The sequence below is a fragment of the Antedon mediterranea genome, chromosome 10 (assembly GCF_964355755.1).
Source record: "Antedon mediterranea chromosome 10, ecAntMedi1.1, whole genome shotgun sequence".
NCBI lineage: Eukaryota > Metazoa > Echinodermata > Crinoidea > Comatulida > Antedonidae > Antedon > Antedon mediterranea.
This window is the reverse complement of record NC_092679.1, coordinates 22978382-22999794: the sequence shown is the minus strand read 5'-3', so window position 1 is coordinate 22999794 and position 21413 is coordinate 22978382. Positions and strand designations below refer to the sequence as shown.

General features: G+C 31.8%; 1 protein-coding gene across 1 annotated transcript in view; it reads left to right on the top strand.

Moving 5' to 3' along the window:
• Positions 1-21413, top strand: part of LOC140061029 (transcriptional adapter 2-beta-like) — a 30380-nt gene that overhangs the window by 2420 nt on the left and 6547 nt on the right. Inside the window, exons 4-13 of the mRNA XM_072107432.1 lie at positions 1214-1308; positions 1396-1487; positions 2072-2128; positions 2253-2356; positions 2658-2730; positions 3042-3161; positions 3722-3847; positions 4265-4336; positions 4656-4764; positions 20113-20147. Coding sequence (XP_071963533.1) covers positions 1214-1308; positions 1396-1487; positions 2072-2128; positions 2253-2356; positions 2658-2730; positions 3042-3161; positions 3722-3847; positions 4265-4336; positions 4656-4764; positions 20113-20147 — 883 coding nt within the window. The remainder of the gene's footprint in view (positions 1-1213; positions 1309-1395; positions 1488-2071; positions 2129-2252; positions 2357-2657; positions 2731-3041; positions 3162-3721; positions 3848-4264; positions 4337-4655; positions 4765-20112; positions 20148-21413) is intronic.

Here is a 21413-nt window from a genome sequence, read left to right as displayed (position 1 = left end):
GTATTATTAAAAAACCTCAAAATATAATACATTAATAATTCAAAATAGCAAAGCAATTTGCGTTATGATAATTATAATTTGTAATGCTTGCCTGCATCATCATAAGACATACAACAATAATGTTAATTAGTACATCCATACATGATTCATATGCAAATGAGGGCAGCAGATGCAAAGGGGGTCTTCCATGTTCATTGAAGCGTGAAATAGCTGTGTGTGCGATTTGTAAATGGTATTACTGTAGTTAACAAAAGCCTTATGTTTGAAGATTGGCATACATTGATACTGTAGCCATGTATTGTAACAGTGTTATTAATTGAGGCAAATGATATGATTATGAATGTGAATAATACCATGTGCAATATATTCCATATCTACTTAAATATGTAAACACTGTACATCATAGTACCATGTGCAATATATTCCATATCTACTTAAATATGTAAACACTGTACATCATAATACCATGTGCAATATATTCCATATCTACTTAAATATGTAAACACTGTACATCATAATACCATGTGCAATATATTCCATATCTACTTAAATATGTAAACACTGTACATCATAGTACCATGTGCAATATATTCCATATCTCCTTAAATATGTAAACACTGTACATCATAGTACATATGTTATTATACAAATAATGAATGTTTATGAGTGCAATGGTACAAATAATGGCACGAGGTGAATGATGAAAGGTTATATCAACGAGGCAAAGCCGAGTTGATATAACCTTTCATCATTCACCAAGTGCCATTATTTGTACCATTACACGAATACAAAACATTCATTATTTGTTTTATATAACATCTAGACGTTTTTTTTTCGTACACAAAAATGTTTCAAAAAGTACTATTTAACGATCGTTGAATAGTGCGTACTATTGCACGCCATGTGACCCACATTCGTCCAATCAAATGACAGGAATTTATATAGGTGTTATATAATATAAAATATTCTCGGACCTAATGTGATTCAATATAATAATAGAATTAAAATTTTTTAGTAAATTTTCAGTTTGATATTAAACTTTATTTTGAAACATGCAAATATTTTACTCCTTTTAATTTGTTTAAGGATGAAGTTTAAAAATTAAATTTTTTAAATTTTTAGCAGCCCTCCCTCCCCCTTATTTTAAAATTCTGGATCTGTCACTTTGAATGTGTTATTCATTTTAATGTTTATTTTGTTGTTTTTAATTTAGGATAATGGTGCGATACCGTTAATGTACGAGGACTGGTCAAGCCAAGAGGAGATGAAACTCTTAGACGCCATTGAGAGCTATGGCTTTGGCAATTGGTAAGGCCACCTTAATATTGTAAAGTATTTTAACACACCTGATTGGTTAATTACGCATCACAAAAAATAACGTTGTTTGATTTACAGGGAGGGAATTGCTAGTAATATTGGCACCAAAACAGCCAAGCAAGCCATGGAACACTATACAGAATTTCTTGTGCATAGTAACATAGGAAAAGGTATTTATGATTTATATTGGGTATAGTATAAGGGTAAGGTTGAGTCCCGTGTTCTCTGAACGTAGGGGAATGAGCTGTTAGGAGCTCATTGTACTAAGCCTCAGCATTATGTGGTAGAACGTAGGGGAATGAGCTGTTAGGAGCTCATTGTACTAAGCCTCAGCATTATGTGGTAGAACGTAGGGGAATGAGCTGTTAGGAGCTCATTGTACTAAGCCTCGGCATTATGTGGTAGGGTGGCCAGTTTCTTTCCACGCGGCCTTTTTTCTCCCTAGTATTTTTAACCAGGTACTAATTTACAGCTGAGTGGACAGGGAGTTGACGGGAATTGAACCCGGGTCTATCTGTATGACAGTTAAGTGTCCTAACCAGTCGGCTATCCAACTCCGGATATAGTATACAATTCAGAAAAAAATAGTCTTACATTACATATAAAGTTGTATAAATACAGAATTAATTGAAATATGTTAAAACAGAAAATCAAACCAGATTATACACAGATTAAGTACAAGTACTCATAAATAAAGATTATTACTATTATTATTACTTTAAATTGATAATACTGTATATATTGTTGTTTACAGTAACCATACCAACGTCATTTGACATTAAAGTACAAGACCACACAGGACCAATTGATGGTAAGTATTAAAGTATATGTTTTTCCAAACTGTAAACTATAAAAAAATAACTTATTATATTGCTACATTTCGGCTACTTGCATTGGTAGCCCCATGTATGATATTTTCATATTTTGTTTTTCAGGTCCCTTATCTCCTAGTTTAAGGTCAACATTAAAACCTATAGAAATTTTATTAGAAGAGCAACAGCAACTAGGTTTCATGCCGTTAAGGGATGACTTTGAAAGGGTAAGATAAACATACATAGGATGCTGAGCTCGCCTTGCCAATATAGAAACTCGTAACAGTCCTTTGATCGTACAGTACTGTACTATGTACATATTCTCTGCGGCGCGTTAACCAAACATTTGGGAAGCCAATTGGTGAATCGAAAATCAGTCAAAAAGTTTAGGAGGCGTGGAACTGATTGTGTCGCATCCACAGATAAACCCTTTTTGTTTTGCAAAGACCACAGATCTTTGCTTATATCACTTCATTTGTGAGTTTGCTTTTTTAATAATTGCTGACAATCTAATTTTCTACTTTTCAGGAATTTGACAATGATTCAGAAAAAATAGTTAGTCAATTACAAATCAATTTAGAAGATGATGAATTAGATGCAGGTAAGAAATGCATAATATCCTTGTCTATGTGATTAGCTGAAACTGATTATTTTGGCTGATTGTGTTTAGATTAAGGTAATTAATTTATTGTTATGACCATAAACATAGATGATCATGAATATTTAAATTCTTAAAAAACACCACTGATGTATAAAACTGTTGTATGAACTGAGTGGTCACTACTATATTGTGTAACTTTGTTGTCATAATTGTGCTATACTGATGTTATTGAATGTGTTGTTCTCTTTGTTGTCTTTGTTGTCATAATTGTGCTATACTGATGTTATTGAATGTGTTGTTCTCTTTTCCAGCTCTTAGGTTTGCCCATGTAGATATGTACACTAAACTCTTAAAAGAAAGACAAAGAAGAAAACAAATATCAAGAGAATATTCTTTAGTTCCTAGTTTTTTTAATAGCACAAAACCACAAGGTAAATACATTTTTGTAAACATTTTCTACTGTTATCAAAGTGTGGGGTAACCATTAAGAAAGCTAGTAAAAGATTATCACTTAATGTCTTGTGAAATAGATGACATAGTTCCCATCTCACCCCTCCCTTTTATTTGCCAAGTTTGACCCTACATGGTAGTGGTTGTTATTCGTTTTCAGGCCAACTCAGAGGGCACCGATGGCACTGTAAAAATGACGGTAACATTTGAGCTCTAATGTGATGAATAAATGTTGAAATAGATGACATAGTTCCCATCTCACCCCTCCACTTTATTTGCCAAGTTTGACCCTGCATGGTAGGGGTTGTTATTCGTTTTCAGGCCAACTCAGAGGGCACTGATGGCACTGTAAAAATGGCGGTAACATTTGAGCTCTAATGTGATGAATAAATATTGAAATTACTGTAGTACCTTCCAAGCCGCCACAAACATCTTTGTGAATATTTTGTGTTTATATGAAACGCAATTGGATTGAAAAATAAAAATGTTTTGTTATACAATAAATCCTTAATATCATAATTTTATTTATTTTTTATTGTAGTTCTTTCTTCAAACCCCCCAAAGAGAAAGATCTCAGAAGAGGAATCAGAGTTGCGTGAGAGGATGCGAGAATTTTGCCAATTTCAAAAAAGTAAAGAGCACGAAGAGTTATTTGAAAATATGCAACGTAAGTTTTTTTTTTATTACAACACATATCCAAAAGAAATTAAATTGCAGATACAGTAAACAAAGTTGACCAATCAGAATCTATTATCTGGATCAGTAAGAGTTAGGGATTTGATGCCTGTTTCTAATAGAAAATAACTATGTATGTAGGAAAATGACTACAATAATTTTTGTAATCTAGATCACTATTGTGCATGTGAACAGGCAGCTAACTTTAGAAACATACTTAACATCGCAGTAATGCTAAATGCTAGCTGTGTGTGAACGTAGCTTTATTAACTTCTAAAATGACTATAATTCCAATCGACCAGTGCAAATTTCTCTTATAATTCCACTCAGTTAACTTTGTAGCTTTGTAGAGCAAAATTAGTTACTTGGTTTTCATTCTCCGTCATTTTTTTTAAACATTTTTTCTTAGGTGAAAAAGAACTAAAGGTTAGAATAAAAGAATTAATACGATATAGGCGAAATGGAATAACAAAAATAGAAGGTATGTCATTATAAATGTCTCTTTTGTCTTTGAAAATAAATGTTAATTTGTGTTACTTATTTTAATTACTTTTAATTTGAAAGACACACATCCAAATAAATAACAATAGAAATAATCTATGTATATCATATGCATACAAAATAATTTTCCATCTAATATACAGTTTAGAGTCTGTAGGAGTATACATTTACAGACACACATAATGTACTCGTAAAATGATGGGATGCTATGTTCGACAAAACATACTAGCATTGGTTTTGGTATAACAATTTCTTAACATTTATAATTAGGTTAGTGATATATTTTTTTTCTTCTCCAGAATGTAAAGAGTTTGATGCAGCCAGATTTAAGCGCGATAAAAGGAAAGAATACAAAAAGAAATTAGCTGAGAAGAATAGTAGCAAACGAACGCCAACAACAAGAAAAGAGTAAGTTGAAAATCTTATTGTTTAAAAGTTTGCATGGAAAATAAATTAGGTTAATTGTTTCTAAAAAGGTCATCTCCACATTTCATAACTTCAGAAACAATTTATATTGATTAGAACTAAACATTTTCATGCCAAATAAATGTTTTTAGAGTACACCTTGTGTTTTCGTAAAAGTTTGGCTCGCTATTTCAATACTCCAGAAGAAGTAAACAAAATTGTTTACAAGTTTGCAGGACAAATAACGCTAGTAAAGCAAGGTTTGCAGTATACCATGCGTTTGCATAAAAAATAAAAAAATCATAAATGTCTCAATGTTTATTATTTTAGAAGATATTTGTAGCATAACAACCAACGAATTGAGACATTATTTTTTGACAATCTTTGTCGAAACTTTTTTTTTTTTATTTCAAAACTTTAATATTTTTGTTACAGTTTTTAAATAATAAGAACAATATTTGGCAATTAATATTTATGCAGGGAGTGGCTCAAGTTTTACTTGAGACTAGTAGTATGAATCAAGTCATTTAAATATATTACTGTATATAGCTAATTTACATTTATCAGATTGTTTTAAGTGAAGTTGGAATTGTGGAATGTCGCCCTCTGTTTACATATTTGTGTCATTTTAATTGTAGAAACAAAAATAGCAAAATGATAACTAATATTAATTCAAATTTGAGATTAGTGATAAGAATTTAAAAAATCATTGACTTGCTGAGAATGAGAATGAACTGAGTAAAGAAGACATATCAAAGTTATTCTTTCATATCCAATCCAAGTTTGTATAACACAATAATTGTTATTGACTTTGATTAAAAAGTTGTTATTTAAACATATTTTAAAAATACCATATGTTTTTATGACTAACAATTCAAAAATTTGTTTTTTACATACAAACAATTAATGGATTGATTATCCTTTTATTTCTTAGACTTTTTAACTTTTGAAGTTTCGGCACTTCAAATTTAATTCCTGAAACATAGTAATTTGTCTGATAATTCATCCAATTATTAACTTTTCACACAGGTATCGCGTAATTAAATAAATTTCTTTGTAGTTTCTGTCATCCTGTATTCTGCCACTTTTAGAATTGAATAATATAATTTCTTTTGTGGTGTCCTCCATTGTAGAAATATCCTTTTACTCTGTCTAATTAACTTGCATATAAGTGGCACTAAAGAATAACTCTCCTTCAAACAAAGTCAGACTTCACTAATTTACAATTAATTTTTTTCTGAAGAGCAGTTGTTGACAGGATCTCTTGATTTGATAAAGACACTTTACCTGTAATTGTTGACGTTTTGTGAAAATAATGCATTATATATAACTCTAAAAACATTATAAAGTCATTCTTTGTCTTAAATATATGTTCTATGGTTAATTATGATAAAACAATGCACTACCTACAGTAAGTAGCTTCTGTCGAATGTTCTCTTGTAGACGTTCTTAGGCCTAACTTAACTAGGCTTAGTTTTGTAGGCCTAGCTGGAATTTTGAAAATAGGTCCATTGTTATAATATAAACTTTTCTTATTTAAAGTAAACAGAAATGAAACAGTTATGTGACACTACAACCTGTCTGGTCAAAAATTGAAACAAAATAACTCTTGAACCTTCAATGGAATTTTGATTACTTTTGGGAAATTTATTGTTGCTCAAGTGTTCAGGATACTAAATTCAAGAATTTCTATTAAAGAATAATAAAACATTCAGTAATTAAATAATGATACTGTTGCACTGACTGTGTGCAAAGTTTATGTTTTAAGTCCAAACTAAATATTAATGTCAGGAAAGCAAACCACCATTTAATGATGTTCAATGGAGAGGTTTTCTGAAAACTCTGTTTCCATCTATTCTTTGTTGGCTAATTAGACTCAGAAACTTGAAATATTCAGGTCTGGTAAAGAATGTTATTCTACCAAAACCTGAAAACTGTCTTGTTTTTGCCAAGTGGGTCTGACTCTGACCATTAAAGTAGAAATAGAATCCCTCCTTTGTTACAGTAATACTGACACACCTAATACTGTAGGCCCACTGAGACACCCTATTAAGCAGACACTGTCACATAAATCAAACAAGGGGAAGTATACAATACTACAACCATCCAACCCCTATTTTTTAGGGGATTTTTTGTTGCAGTATTCCACTGGCAAAGGACAAAAATAAATAAATAAATAAAAAATAATTGTACTACTTTATTTATAATAAAAGTCTATTCTAGGAAGTACATTAATGATTGTAATTGTCTATAGTAACACATTAGCTAGTATTTGACATTTGTCTTTTGCGTGGGCTGAACGTCTCTTGTGTATTTTAAATACGTTTTATCTGTCGTGTAATTCTAAAATAACTTTTCATATAAAATGCTGAATTGTTTTTAATTAGGTTGAAGTTCTACTTTTTGTTTCAATGATGTCATTGGGTCTGTTTCAATTGGCAATTGTACAATATAACCAATTATTTCTTTAGTACCCTTAAAGGAAAGGAACACCCTGGGCTAAATGTGCCACTGTGCTTATAGATAAATGTAATAAAAACATGATTACAATGGTTCAAGGTACAATAGTAAGCAATTTAGTTAAAAAATAGACTTTTAAACGACAACATATCGGAAATTGAACAGCGCCATTTTGACAGGTTAAGAGCAAATATGTGATGTCAGATTAGGTGGACGCATTCAAGCAAATCCAAGCGTCCATCGTCTTAGTACAGTATTTCAATATGGAAGTGCGGGATATAACCATAAATAAAATCAATTAAATAGCCTAACATACCTAATAATTCGGAATATGGCTTGGAGTTTTTATAATTCAGAAAATTTGGAACCAGAATATACAGAAAGAGAGTTAGTTTTGCGTTGTGCAGATGAGGAAAAAAGAAGAGAAGAAGAACATTCTCGAGCATAACAAGCCGTCGAAGAATGGTGTACTTTCGGCCAGTGTATCTGTACTGTATGCCTTACTAGGCCTAGAACTCGTGTTGAACGAAAATAAAGTAGACACTGCATCGTCAACCAACAGCCTTCGTTTGGAAGGTTTGCCAGTTAATTCCCCTACCAAATCCCGTTTGAAACAGCTAGGCAATAAAAGTAACAATAGATTAATAATAGCTGAAAGATTTACGAATTGGCTTGCAGAAGAAAAGATCGAGCGAAGGTTTGTTTACCAAGCCAGCGCATGCTCATACCGCGTCATCGCCGTCCTGCATGACCGCATGTCGCGTTATTAGCCAATCATATTAGCGGATTCGCTTATCCAATAGAAGCGCCGAATGCAACCGCGAATCTTAAAATTTTCGTCGGCCGTATCTGACGTCACAAACAGGCTGCCATGAGCACAAGATGGCGATTTTCAAATGTCTTGAAAACAGCTTTAAAATCCTGTTTACTAGAAAACTACAAATCCGATTTAAACATAAATTGTTCTGAATATTAAGTTGGTAGGGTTACTTTTATAATAGTTAGGTAAAATATTAGGTTGTTCCTTTCCTTTAACCACTAATTTGTCTGTGTTGTACAGTATGCAATCACCTTACCCACAATGCATTTCAAGCTTTGTCCAAAATTAGGTCAAAAAAATTGTTTATTTATTGCAAATTACAGTAAATTAAATGTTGACTATTTATGAATAGTTTATATTATAATTTTTGCCCAGTTTTAAATTAAAATTTAAAAAAAAAAAATTTCCAAAAAATATTACTATAATAATAGACTCAATAAAGTCAATATTAGCTGTCTTTACAATTTTTTGACTGACCAATACAACTTTTTTCCTTCCCCGGACCATGTTTTGGTTGCCCCTCTCAACTCCTTAGTGGTCGAAACTGATGCCCCCTGGACCGACCATTTAATTTTTAGTTTCCCTACATACATTTCTGTCTGTCTATCTGTCCATATGTCAAATACTTAATAGTACTTCTGGAAAGTATTGGTAATTTATGATTCATGTTCCAAATTTTATAATTCGTTAAATGTTTCTACATCATTGGAACAAAGGCAGTCATCACCTTGTTAAGTGTCATTTTAACAGCTTCTAAAATGTGGCGATCATTATTACACAATATCCGTTTAAAAAGAGTGAGATTGAGATGATAGTTGATCAATCGAACCCCAGAAATCTATGCACAAGAATATCAAATTACTCTGACCAATTTGAGGAGACACGCCTTTGGAGAGACATACCTTTGGGGATACATGCCTTTTGGTAAATGACATCTTTGTGTCTTCCTTGTGTTTCGTTCTTTCTTTCTTTCTTTATGTTTTACTGAAAAAAGGAATAGAATAGAAAAAAAGTAACCGGACAATTAAAATGGTTATTATTCTAATTTATTTTACAACCAAAACCATTTTATTTTTCAACCAACCATTTTATTTGTCAACCAACCATTTTATTTTTCATCCTTGATGTTTCCTTATTAAGTGAATAAATTGGTTGTTTTTAAATTCCAACATTCCAAAACAATGCTGTCATTATTTAATTCTAAGAAAGCTTTTGTTTTTCTCCAGCTAATATTATAATAGGTAAGTGTACTATTGTAACTGTCAGTGCTTGGATTTGGAAAACCTATTAATTGCTTTGAGATTAGTGTGGGCCGGCAGTTGATTTCCACTTATCATGTAGCTACTGGACACTCATGCAGACAGAATGCTACTTAGGTGGTCGTATAAGATTCTTGAACTTCTGTTTGTTTTGAAATAAGTTTGTCTATAAATGATTTAATTTTAAAATAATTGGCTGTTTTACTTGCCCCTGTAAAAAATATAATAAAAATGTTGTTTTTTTTTTCTATAGGCCATTTTACAAAAAATTATTTACAGATAAAACATTTTTTTTTGTAAAGTCAATACCATAAATAACAACATTCTCTCCATGTTGTAAATCATGTTTCTATTTGATAATATAAAACAATATGATATCAATTTCATCATTGTTCTAAATTACTAAAGTATATCAATGAAAATGATGTTGTCCAAAAGCAGGGCTGAAGTCACAGAACGCCAATAATCTTAACATCTGTTCTTGATGGAGCAATTTGGCTACAATCAAAAGCCATAGCTAATTGTGTTGCTCTCACATTTGCCCTGTTTTTAACAATTGTTTGACCCATCAATGTCTGTCTGTATTAGCTTATTATCTATACTTACTATAGTCAATTCCTTTGATTTATATATTTTGAAGAGACTAAACAAAGGGGACAGAAAGATTCCTGTAAAAAAAATCTGCGAAATATGGTGCGATAAGTATAAAAAAATTGTTGTGGTTGCACAAATTATTCCAAAATTATTAAAATGATGTGTCTACAATATTCCGAGTATACTAGACTATTAAGAATATCAAAACTACAATTGTGTGTATTTTCAGTCATATCAAGTTTTAAAATTTGTTGCTATATGTTTTTGCACTACTCCTTTAGGCTTCTAACAACAGGGAAATCTTATTATATTGATTGATGTTTGGTCTATTATTTCAGTGTTTCATAACCATCATAAGTTTACTACAAACATAAAATGTTCTAACATTACCACAAACTCCTATTTAGGGGAGGCATCTATTTTAAAGGAGGCACTTAATAGGGCTTCTACTAATGCTATACAGTATTTTAAGTTCAACCATATAAATATAATATTTTTTTGTAGTATTACCATTCCTATACAGGTATGACAGACTCCCAAGCTGCATACAGTATTTCATGATTTATTACCCACAATACCATCAATAGGACACATACTTTGTACCTATGCACCTTGGGGAGGAACATAATAGTTGTTACATCAACACATTGGCATTCAATCCTCCGAGGTACCTACTTATACTCCTGGGTGAAGGGAAGCAATGTTGCTAAAGTACAAGCTTCAAAGTCAAGGGCATTTCTGATAAAATATTATTAATTTTTTAAATTATTAAAACATTGTTTATATTAATATTTTATTCTCTTGGGTGTTATAATGATTTCATTTTTCAAGGATGATCTCCCTTGGGCTCTGGGTACAGTATAAATAAATTTACTTTTAATTTAATTCCAAAAAACAAGCACATTTAAATATTAATGTACCTATTCTAAGTGTATTCATTTTATTAGTTGATTTTAAACATTATTTATACATATTCATTTGATCATAGAAATAGTTACAGTTTTAAAAGTGTTTTTTTTTGTTCTGTAAAATTAAAATAAGATAAAAATCATTAGTTTTCCTAAAAAATATAGGCCTATCTTCAATTTAACAGAATTTGTTGCTGTCTGTTTTACTTTTTTTGGATTTCGGTCAACCATGAAAATCTCTAAAGATATTTGCCTCCCAAAGGCCAAATAGTATCTTTGAATTTCTAGACTATCATTTGCTTTACATGGATTTGTAGGTTTTGAAATGTGCCTAGACTCCCTGTTAATGTCATTGATCAAAGATCTGTTGGTTGTCTATCATCTTTGCTGGACTTCTGTTTGTGATCTTGAGAATGGCTTTGAATATACAGTATAACCATTTAATAAGTGGTAGTAGAATGTTACCATCATTGTATCATACATTTATAGAAAGTTTATGATCTGACATCAAAGAATACAAAGAAACAGATCATAACAATTCAATCTTACTATAACTACCTCTAATTCCAAATGTTATGCTCACTTATTTTTAAAACGTAATTCACCAAAAAAGGAAATTCTGGTATTCTAAATGGGTTTTTATAAATAATAATTTTGGACAACAAGAAAAGTCTGGTATACTGTAAGACTGTTTCCAGTTTACAGAGAGAGTAGTAGAGCATTGGTAGAGTCCGGTAATGGTAGAGTCTGGTATTTGTAGAGTCCGGTATTTGTAGAGTCTAGTATTGGTACTGTAGTGTTTGGTATTGGTATTGAGTCCGGTATTGGTAGAAGTTGGTATTGGTAGATTCGACTGTTTTGGATAAAAATAAATTTCAAAAATTTTACCCTTGAATGAATCCGACAAAGATTTACTTTTTAGACAACCCATTAATTAGTTTTAGAAGTGGTCCTTTCCTGAAGGTCACATGATTATTCCTAAATACATGTAATACTTTATGTATATTCTAAAGGTCGATTTTTATCTTGTTTTTCCTATTTTTAATGTTGAATATTAAAATACATGGATTAGAAATTGTCATGATGATTTATCAATGTAAACATTCTGATGTATACTGGTTTTATTGGCTTATTAGATGACATTCCTCGCTCATTACTGACCATGGTCTTGATCTCCGTCTGTCAATCAAATTTGTTTTTCTTCTGTCAATATTTTCTTCTAAAAAATTAAATGTTTGACAAATGACAACATCTTGATAAATATTTTAAGCTTGAGCAAAAATAGAATTAATGGAAATGGAAAAGTAACAACTGATGTGTTTTTCTTGATACATTTCAAGGAATGGAAATGTAGCTCTGTCTGCACTATAAACCTTTATGATGTGCCCATATATGGACATGATGACATCCTATCACTACCATATTTGGGGATATCACTACCTATACTGTAGTTGACTCAAGGTCAGCAGTTGTCAGTCAAATAAGTTGCACAGAAATAACTGGTTAAATAGCGTTCTAACTAACACCGAATCGATCAGGTATTTTTACCATTATTTTCAGGCTGCCATTTAAGCGGTTATTGAAAATTTGTACTGTTTTTGCTCCCGAGAATATGTGGTTAATTTATTCACACAGTTATTAACCAGTTATTTTTTTGCAGCATGAAACAGGACCTTAATGTTAGGTCTACTATTCAGTAGAAACACATTCCTCGTTATTCTACTTTTTTTATCAAACTTATTATGTTGTGGTAAAAGTTTTCCTGAGTAAATGTTGGTATGTGACTAGCATTTAATTCTATCCCATATTTCAATTTATTTAGACTGACTGGAATTTAAATTGGCAATTCAAATTCTTTAATTCAATACTACTAAAAAGGTAAAATTATTTACAACTTAATAAATTATATACTTGACATAAGTATACAGTTATTGATATTAATTATTGTAATTGTTTTAGAAATTAGGAAAATATAAATGTGGAAACTACTGTAGCATGCTTGCTTCTTAAAATTCTGGGTTCAAATCCGGAGATTTTCTCATTATTCTAACAACTCATCATTTTATTAGAAAGGTAGCTTAGTGGTTAATGTGCTACAGTAGCCTTCCAATCTAAATATCTAAGTTCAATTCTGATCTCAGTGGCAAGGTTGCAACTTACAACTGTTTTTACATCACCTCAATTGAAACTTACCATAGTTTTAAACCATCATAGCTGTGTTTATACATCCTGTAATTGGCAATCACTTGCTGTATTTGGATGTGTATGAAATGGGTTTTTAATTGGATGGCGAGTGGAATTTTAAGAAAACTAAATAAATTATTTGAAAGTTAGCTTCTAGTTTAATAGTGTTTGAACGAGTACAGTATGTAAGTTCTTAAACATTAGCCCAGTTTGCTGAAATGATCGTACACACGGAGGTATAAAATTGTATGAATGAAATGCCTGTTTACAAATCAGAAACACATTCAGAAACAAACATTTCAACCTCATTAAAAACAATTTTACCACAAATTGAGAGGTATGAAAGTTAACTAGCAATGTTTTATAGGTAGGCAAGCACAGGTCACTTGTGGACGTAATTTGATATATCTTCTTTGATTTCCCTTGTTATAAAGTCATTTCAACAAGTTAAATGCCTCCCATATACAGTATCTTCAAATTTAAAATAGAACACTTTTTGTTTTATCTTTTGGAATTGAAATTGTGAAATATTGATTCGTTCAATAAACAAAACCTATATCTTTTCTAGTTCTAATTGTACATTTTTTGTCTATATATTTTCAAAGACCACATAAAATCAACTTTTAGTTTCACATCCTCCTATTTCAAATGTTGGAGCCATATGAGTTATTTATTAACTACAATTTGTATTAAATGGTCATTAAAATAAGTTTTAATCATTCGTTTTTCCATCAAAGTTCTTGATCAATTGCAAAAATCATTCTAGCGTTGATACCTAACAATTCATTAAAGCCGCTCATCCCCTACATGAAACTAACTGTTTTTGTTTAACCTTTCACTTTATACTTTTTACTGTTACATCAGCGTTTTTTGTAAGAAATATTTTTTGTTTTATTCAACAGAGACAGACCCAACCAAGCTTATGTAACATAAACAACTTTTTCAGTGATTTATGTTTTTTAAACCTGAAACTTCCAATAAAACTATATAATTTATTACACAAGGGGTTACCAAGATGGTTCATTTTCTTCTAATCAGGGGTTGTACTTCACCTTGGGATTCAATATCCTATTATTACTCATAAATATTTCAATATTTTTTTAGATTTTGTTTACACTCTTGAGTTGATTGTTTCATTTTCAAGGAAATAACTGGATAAATAGTGTGCAAATAATTTACCTGGGAAGCAGCAGAAACTAAACCCATTTCAAATAACTGGTTTAAGTTGTGTTAAAGGTTAACAATGCCTAATTAAGTGGAACCCAGTTTACCGGTTTTTATTAGCGCTTAAATTACCTACAAAGCATACATAACAAAGCTGTTATGAATCGTTTTTAGAGTTATGATGTGTAGTACTCAACTTGTGTGATCAATTAACATCAGACGTACATTAATGCACCGTTTGAACACATATTTATTACTCTGATAAAGAAAAGAATGTTAAAACATGTCTACCTGATCGATGACAGTCACCTCAGTTGGTAACAATTTTTAGGGCCTACAGTAGGTAAGACAAGCCTGTACGCCAGTGATCTTAACTGACATGATTTTGTCCTCATTTCGTGAACCTGATTCAATCAATTTTTACATTTACTTTAGAATAAGTCAAAATGCAATATATCTTCAATAAAGAAGATGACCTTTTTTTCTATAAGTTTATTTTTAGGAGATATTTTGAAAGAAACCAATAAATGATTTGTGAAGATTTCTAAATCAGATGTTAGTAGTTATAAATCAAAGTTGTAGCACTTTCCAGACCTCTCAGGAAAACACATGTTTTGGTCTGTAGAATGACTTGAACTTGTCAAAAGAAAGAAAGAACAGAATGAAATGACATTTAACCTGGATTCATCAAGTTTGTTTCCTCTTTTGATAAGTTTAATTGTCTTCTCTAGGTGCTTTATTGGCAAAACTTCTATAAAAAGTACATTAAACTGATGATATTGGTAATCTTATATTATAAACCTGTAGAAAATGGAAGTGAAATTTAAGAGATGCACACAAACATGTTGTCACAGGTATGCACCTCTACCTGGTGTATGTCAACTGAAAATACATAACAGTAACATCTTCAATTACATACCCTTCTGTACAAACAGAGTTTTTAATTAAATTAACAAAGTTACAAATTTACAGCATTTGTTTTTAATGTTCATGTCGTGGGAAGTCACAGAGTCATGTCTTATTAAATATAACATTATTGTCGGTCCTGTTGTTTACTATATTTTGCCCTCAAGGCTTATTTTTTTGCAAAATTGATACCAAAATACAACAGATGTTTTTAAATTGAGCATTTGTAAGTGGTTACCAATACCACAGTACTTGAATCTCAATACGGACTATCTAAAACCGGAAAACTCTCCAAAAATTGGAAACTTCTTGATGGCCGAAAGGCCAAAAATGTGTTTGTACCATAAAAAATAAACACATTTGGAATCCCAAAATTTCTGAAAAACCAGACATATTAGCCTAGCCTAAGAATGTCCAGTATTAAGAGAGTTCGCTACAATACAGTACATTCTCATCTGAAGTACAAATGTTGAAGTCATAAAGCTAGAAAACCTTCATTATTGTTCATCAGGATAAGGGTAAACCTCTTCATCAGGATAAGGGTAAACCTGTTCATCAGGATAAGGGTAAACCTGTTTATCAGGATAAGGGTAAACCTGTTCAACAACACTTCCATTTTTTTGACGAATATTTCAGTTATACCCCTAACCATCCTCAGCATTCTAATTAACCCTGTTGTGGTTTTTTTTAGTAAATTCCTGGAAATTAAACTTGATTAAAGGAAATAAATTAAATGTTATTGACTTTAGTGACTTTGTGTCTAACTATGTTTTACATACTGTAGGAGTTGAACCATTAACAACTTTAGAAGTGAAAGTATTAGTCATAACATGGTCATACACAAGTTAATTATAATTTGCACATGAACCCTGACCAACCCTGTCCTATATTACGGCCAACCCATCTGTTAAGAACATAAACTTACCACCATCATTTTTTCACATTATTTGCTTGAAAAGTCTACAAATAATATCCTTGGGGTACTCATCAAAACATTTCCAAAAGAAAGAAAGAAATGGAGAAAATTACATACAATTTAAGAAAGCTCTCAAATTTTAACTCTGTATACATTTTTTTTCTGTACAAGTTTTGTAATTCTCTATCTTGTTCTATCTTCTCCCTCCTGGCCAGTTAATTAATATTATGGAACAGTCCTAATTAATATTCATGTACTGGGAGGGGATTATTAGGAAAAGGGAACATTCCATGATGATGGAAAAACAGTGTGGGCTATAGGAAAGTGAATAAAGGGTACTGTAGCTAGGGACAGGAATTAACCACTTGGAAATGTACTGAAGTAGGGAGAAATAGTAAGAAAGGGTTGTTGACACTATTGATAGATGAACCCTCAATAATCTTTCCCAAATGCCCAGAACTGCCCAGGCCATCTGAGCCTCTTAATCTTATTCTCTGACACCCTAGAAGTTGCCCTCACACAGGACTACACATGTTTTATGTGCTGAGCCTCTTAATCTTACCCTCTGACACCCTAGAAGTTGCCCTCACACAGGACTACACATGTTTTATGTGCTGAGCCTCTTAATACCCTCTGACACCTAGAAGTTGCCCTCACATAGGCCTACACATGTTTTATGTGCTGAGCCTCTTAATCTTACCCTCTGACACCTAGAAGTTGCCCTCACATAGGCCTACACATGTTTTATGTGCTGAGCCTCTTAATCTTACCCTCTGACACCCTAGAAGTTGCCCTCACATAGGCCTACACATGTTTTATGTGCTGAGCCTCTTAATCTTACCCTCTAACACCTAGAAGTTGCCCTCACATAGGTCTACACATGTTTTATGTGCTATACAAAATAAACTAACCAACACATTAAGAAAGAACTCCCACTTCGCAGGAAACAATACAGAAGCAATTGATTAAGATTCATGTAATTTTAAATGGAACAAGCAGGCCACTGACATTGGCTACTTGATTGGTATAAATTAATAGGTCTGGGCTTCCTGGAGTAATCATTACCATTTCCAATTACTCAACCATTATCTGTTTGATTTGTAGCCTGTCAAGTTTCCCATCCCAGTTGACATCACAGAAAATACATTACTTGAATTAACCATGTCTCTTTAATTGATGGAAGAAATATAGGAATGATCTTGAAAAGAGAACATAGTTTTAAGTAGTTTTAAATCTCTATTTTGTATTAATTCACACATTTTATGTTCACAAATAAAAGTTCATGGCACAGGGTTAATCCTCCACACAGTCGCCATTCAATTCATTCAGCAAACTACGAGATGGTTCTCTTTTTTTAGATAGTGTACATTAATAATACTGTACCACATTTTAATATAGCGCCTTTTTCATCAATCATGTATTTACATAATTACTGGACATACGTGGACACTACATGCTTCTCCCATACATGCAGGCTTCTTCCATACATGCAGGCTTCTCCCATATGCTTCTCCCATACATGCTTCTCCCATACATGCTTCTTCTCCCCTAAGGGTCACATGTCAGTGTAGCCAACTATGGTGCTCTCCCATCTATCCACAACAGACGCTCTGACTAGGTTCTTTAAAGTGACACAACCATTTTGTGAACACTGGGCCTACCGTTTATTGTCGTAATATATAAGACTTGTTCTACCACCAGAACCATAAAGCGAGTGAAACCTTGCCAATGAATGGCATAAATTACAGTTCCACTGTTTTAACCACTCGGCAACTCACCCTACTTTTTCTTTGTCTGAGGCAATGGGGGTAAAACCATGTTAAAGCACAAAACAGGTGCCACTATATTGTAGCATATGGCAAGTTACAAGCATGACATTTTAACAGATAATTGGGTGGGGATTGATAACTTCCCTTCCTCTTATCAAAAGGCTAGGTCACATACAGTATTCTGCAGAAACCTTAATTATTTTCTTGTTTGTACCAGTTTTTTTATTTATTAATAAATAAAAATAAAAATTAGGCCATAACTCCAATCATATTTAAACTCTTTTTGAACTTCTCCATTAAAAAAAAAATCATATCCTGGGTGTATCCAATGGTGGATTGGGTGTAGGCCTACAATTTGCACGTACCACATTGTGTGTGAACTATCAATGTACAATTTGAACTTTGTTCAATAAATTTGTGGAAAAACAGTGGTTTTTTGTATCTTTATTGGCCATACCTAATTCTCCTAGTCGTTAAATGTTACAAATTTGTTTACTTATGGTATTAAATTGCAAAAGGAAATGTTTGCTACTTCTTTGAATATTTTAATAGCTTATTACTGAATGACATCATAGAGCAAAGAAAGCATAGCACTTGGATTAACAAGGGTCTCTTATTTAATGTGGTCAGTCCATCTGTATTAGATATTTCACAGACTTGACTATAAAATTTAACAATAGTCTTAACTGTTGTCTGATACCATATTGTTATCAAGGCCTTTCATAATAATGTGATTGTGATTTAGTAGCATTAAATTAATTTTAAATCATTACTAAAGTATGAGTGAAGATCAGACTCCCTCTGAGTTGCCGTGTGAAAGAGCCAATACAGAGTTCCCAACATTGATAAATTTAGTAGTTTTTTAATGAAAAAGTTTAGTAGTGAAATAGAACGTTTCTGTGTAGGCTTAGAAATATGTGCAAAATTACTTTTTGACTTGATAGCTACATAGTGACTTCTCTTGAAAACGAAAGTCTGTACAATTCAATTCAATTTTATTCAAGCACATAAATAACAATACAATAACGGACAGTTGTAATATCAGATGTACAGTTTTGAAAACATAGATGTTTTGTGGCTTTTGTTGATTATCATGTTTTATCAAGACAATAGGCTGGTTTACATGTACCTGTATGTCCGTAGTCATTTCCATATTTCTGTAATTATCCATTTTCTATATTAATTACGTTCCATATTACAGCATCCGCCTTACCCTCACCTAGAACAATAACATCTTTGTTTAATATAAAAAACCCATGAAAAACTTTTTAAAATCGCAATATACAAACCCCAAATTTACAACATACAAAAAAAAAGAGAAATAAAAACAGGAAAGAAGAATCCATCCCCCTCTTCCCCTCATCTTCTACCCCAATTATATCCTATGGTACTTGTTACCAAAGGGGTAGTACATGACATTGAAGAACAGTAGGCCCCTGGGACTGCCAAGTGTGGGAAAGAGACAGTGGTCATAAAACACATTACATTTTATTTCACAGATTGAAGAGTGATAAGAGATGATGGTGATTAAACATAATTTAATTAATTGTATTGAAGTTTTATTGACATCTATAGGAGGCTTCTTCTTGTTGTTTAGTATGGAAATTGTTTTAACACTGATTTAGCAATGGAGGTGATAAATGATAATTTAATTACTTTTATTGATTGTGTACAGTAGACTTGATTAATGTTTGCTTTGAAGAAGATCAGAAACGACAATTGTTTTACAACTTATTAACTCAATTTAGGTAAGAGAGGCAACAGGCAAGCCCTTGTGAGGTGCTGATTAAGATATTACCATCACACAGAAACAAACTCATGTACAGTAGTAGACAGTGTTGACGTTAGTTGTAAGACTGATGACAATTATATGTGGCTTCTGTTCTTGTTTGTGTACACTTTTGTTTTATAGGAATCAGTAAATCTTTCCCCAGGATCTGATGTTCCTTTTTTTAATGTTTTTTTGCAGTCTTTAAATCTTATTATTCGTGCAGTTTGGGTATTGTAGACTTATTCATAAATGAAATATGCTTTGTACTCTAGTAACTAAGTAACTAGCTGTATTTATAGCTATGTGTACAACAATAAAACAAAATTGTTCATGATCTGCAATCAATTTTCTTTCTATTTTTTCAACTATAAAATATAGTAAAACCCTATTAATGGGATCTGGCACAGTCTCCTTATTATTAGTGGGTGCTCTATGAATAAGAGTGTTCCAAATGAGGAGTATTCATTTTAAAATTTAACCAATGTCATTGTCAATAACAACCTGTGTTGTTATTAACTTTGCTTAAATAAATAAATTATTATGTATTATTATATTAACCATCTTAATTATAACTTTTTTAATTTAATTTTTTCCTTTTAGAGTCAAAGAGGAAAGAACTCCAAAAAATGGAAGAGGTAAGAATTTTATTTTCATATTCCCTCTGTCATCAAATTTTGTAGAAAAATACTTTTATATTTGTGTGTAAATATTTAGGGGTTATTGAAAGAATCTTTTGAAAAACAATGACTGTCACAATAGCTAATAGTTCAATTAAATTTCAAATCCTTAACATAAAACTATATTTCCCTAGCTGTATGGTTGCTAAAGCCTTAAAAGTACTTCCTTATTGAACTCAAGATTAGAGTATGCATGAACCAGGTATCCATCTATCAACGTTGGACAGCTAGAGCAACTCACCTTAACCAGATTTGACTATTGTACATTACCCTATACTGACCAATATCATTGATTACTTTTTGAGTCCAAGTTCTATTTATGTACAAGATGTTTATTTGCTTTTAAAACATATAGTTATCTGTCAATTAAAGAAGCATTTTTGGACTTTTGAAATTGAAAGGTAGCCTACCAAATGAAAAGTCTTTAATGTACTGAAACAGAAATTAAAGACATAAAAAAATTAAACAAAATTTGACTATTCTCTGTGGAAAAAAATTTACGTTTCGTTTTTACATTGTGGAATGTGGCTACATGCATACGCATACTCATATGTTTCTGAGCATGCTCAGACTTAATCTCTTTATTCAATATTCAATAAGCTGTGCGGTACGTCGTGACGACAAAAAATGCTAATTATAATAACGATCACAAGATGAGGAAGAAAATAGTTTTTGGTAGAAATAGGCCCTAATTTCCAATCCGAAAAACAGAAATAGGCCCTAAACAGGTACAAGTAAAAAACATCTTTACTTAATGAATGGCAAAAAGATACCATTTTTAGACCACACACTCATGCATGCATACAAGTCTGGCGCTGATTATCGTGATTAAATTGCGACAAACAAAAAGAAATGCCTGTCAATCATATCTAAATTTAACGACATTAAGTGTACCGTCATAAATGACATTCTCAATATCAATATTCGTCAAAGTTTAAATTGATTTCAATTGTGTAATTTGACATAGAAAGATACAAGATCATTGAATTGGAAGAATCAGCGTCTCATAACAGGATACGGCGAGTGTTACGCTAAGGAAATGATTACACAACCCTGTCATGCTAATGTACTTTGTATTAGTTTTTGCGGACAGATTAAAACAACTTGTCTGGTTGGTATCAAAACAAGAAATCCTCAATAATTTTCCGGAAGGTTTAGCCATCTTTGAACCCACTTCCTTTCGTTGGGTATTATCAAACCACGTGGATGTTCTTAAAATAAATT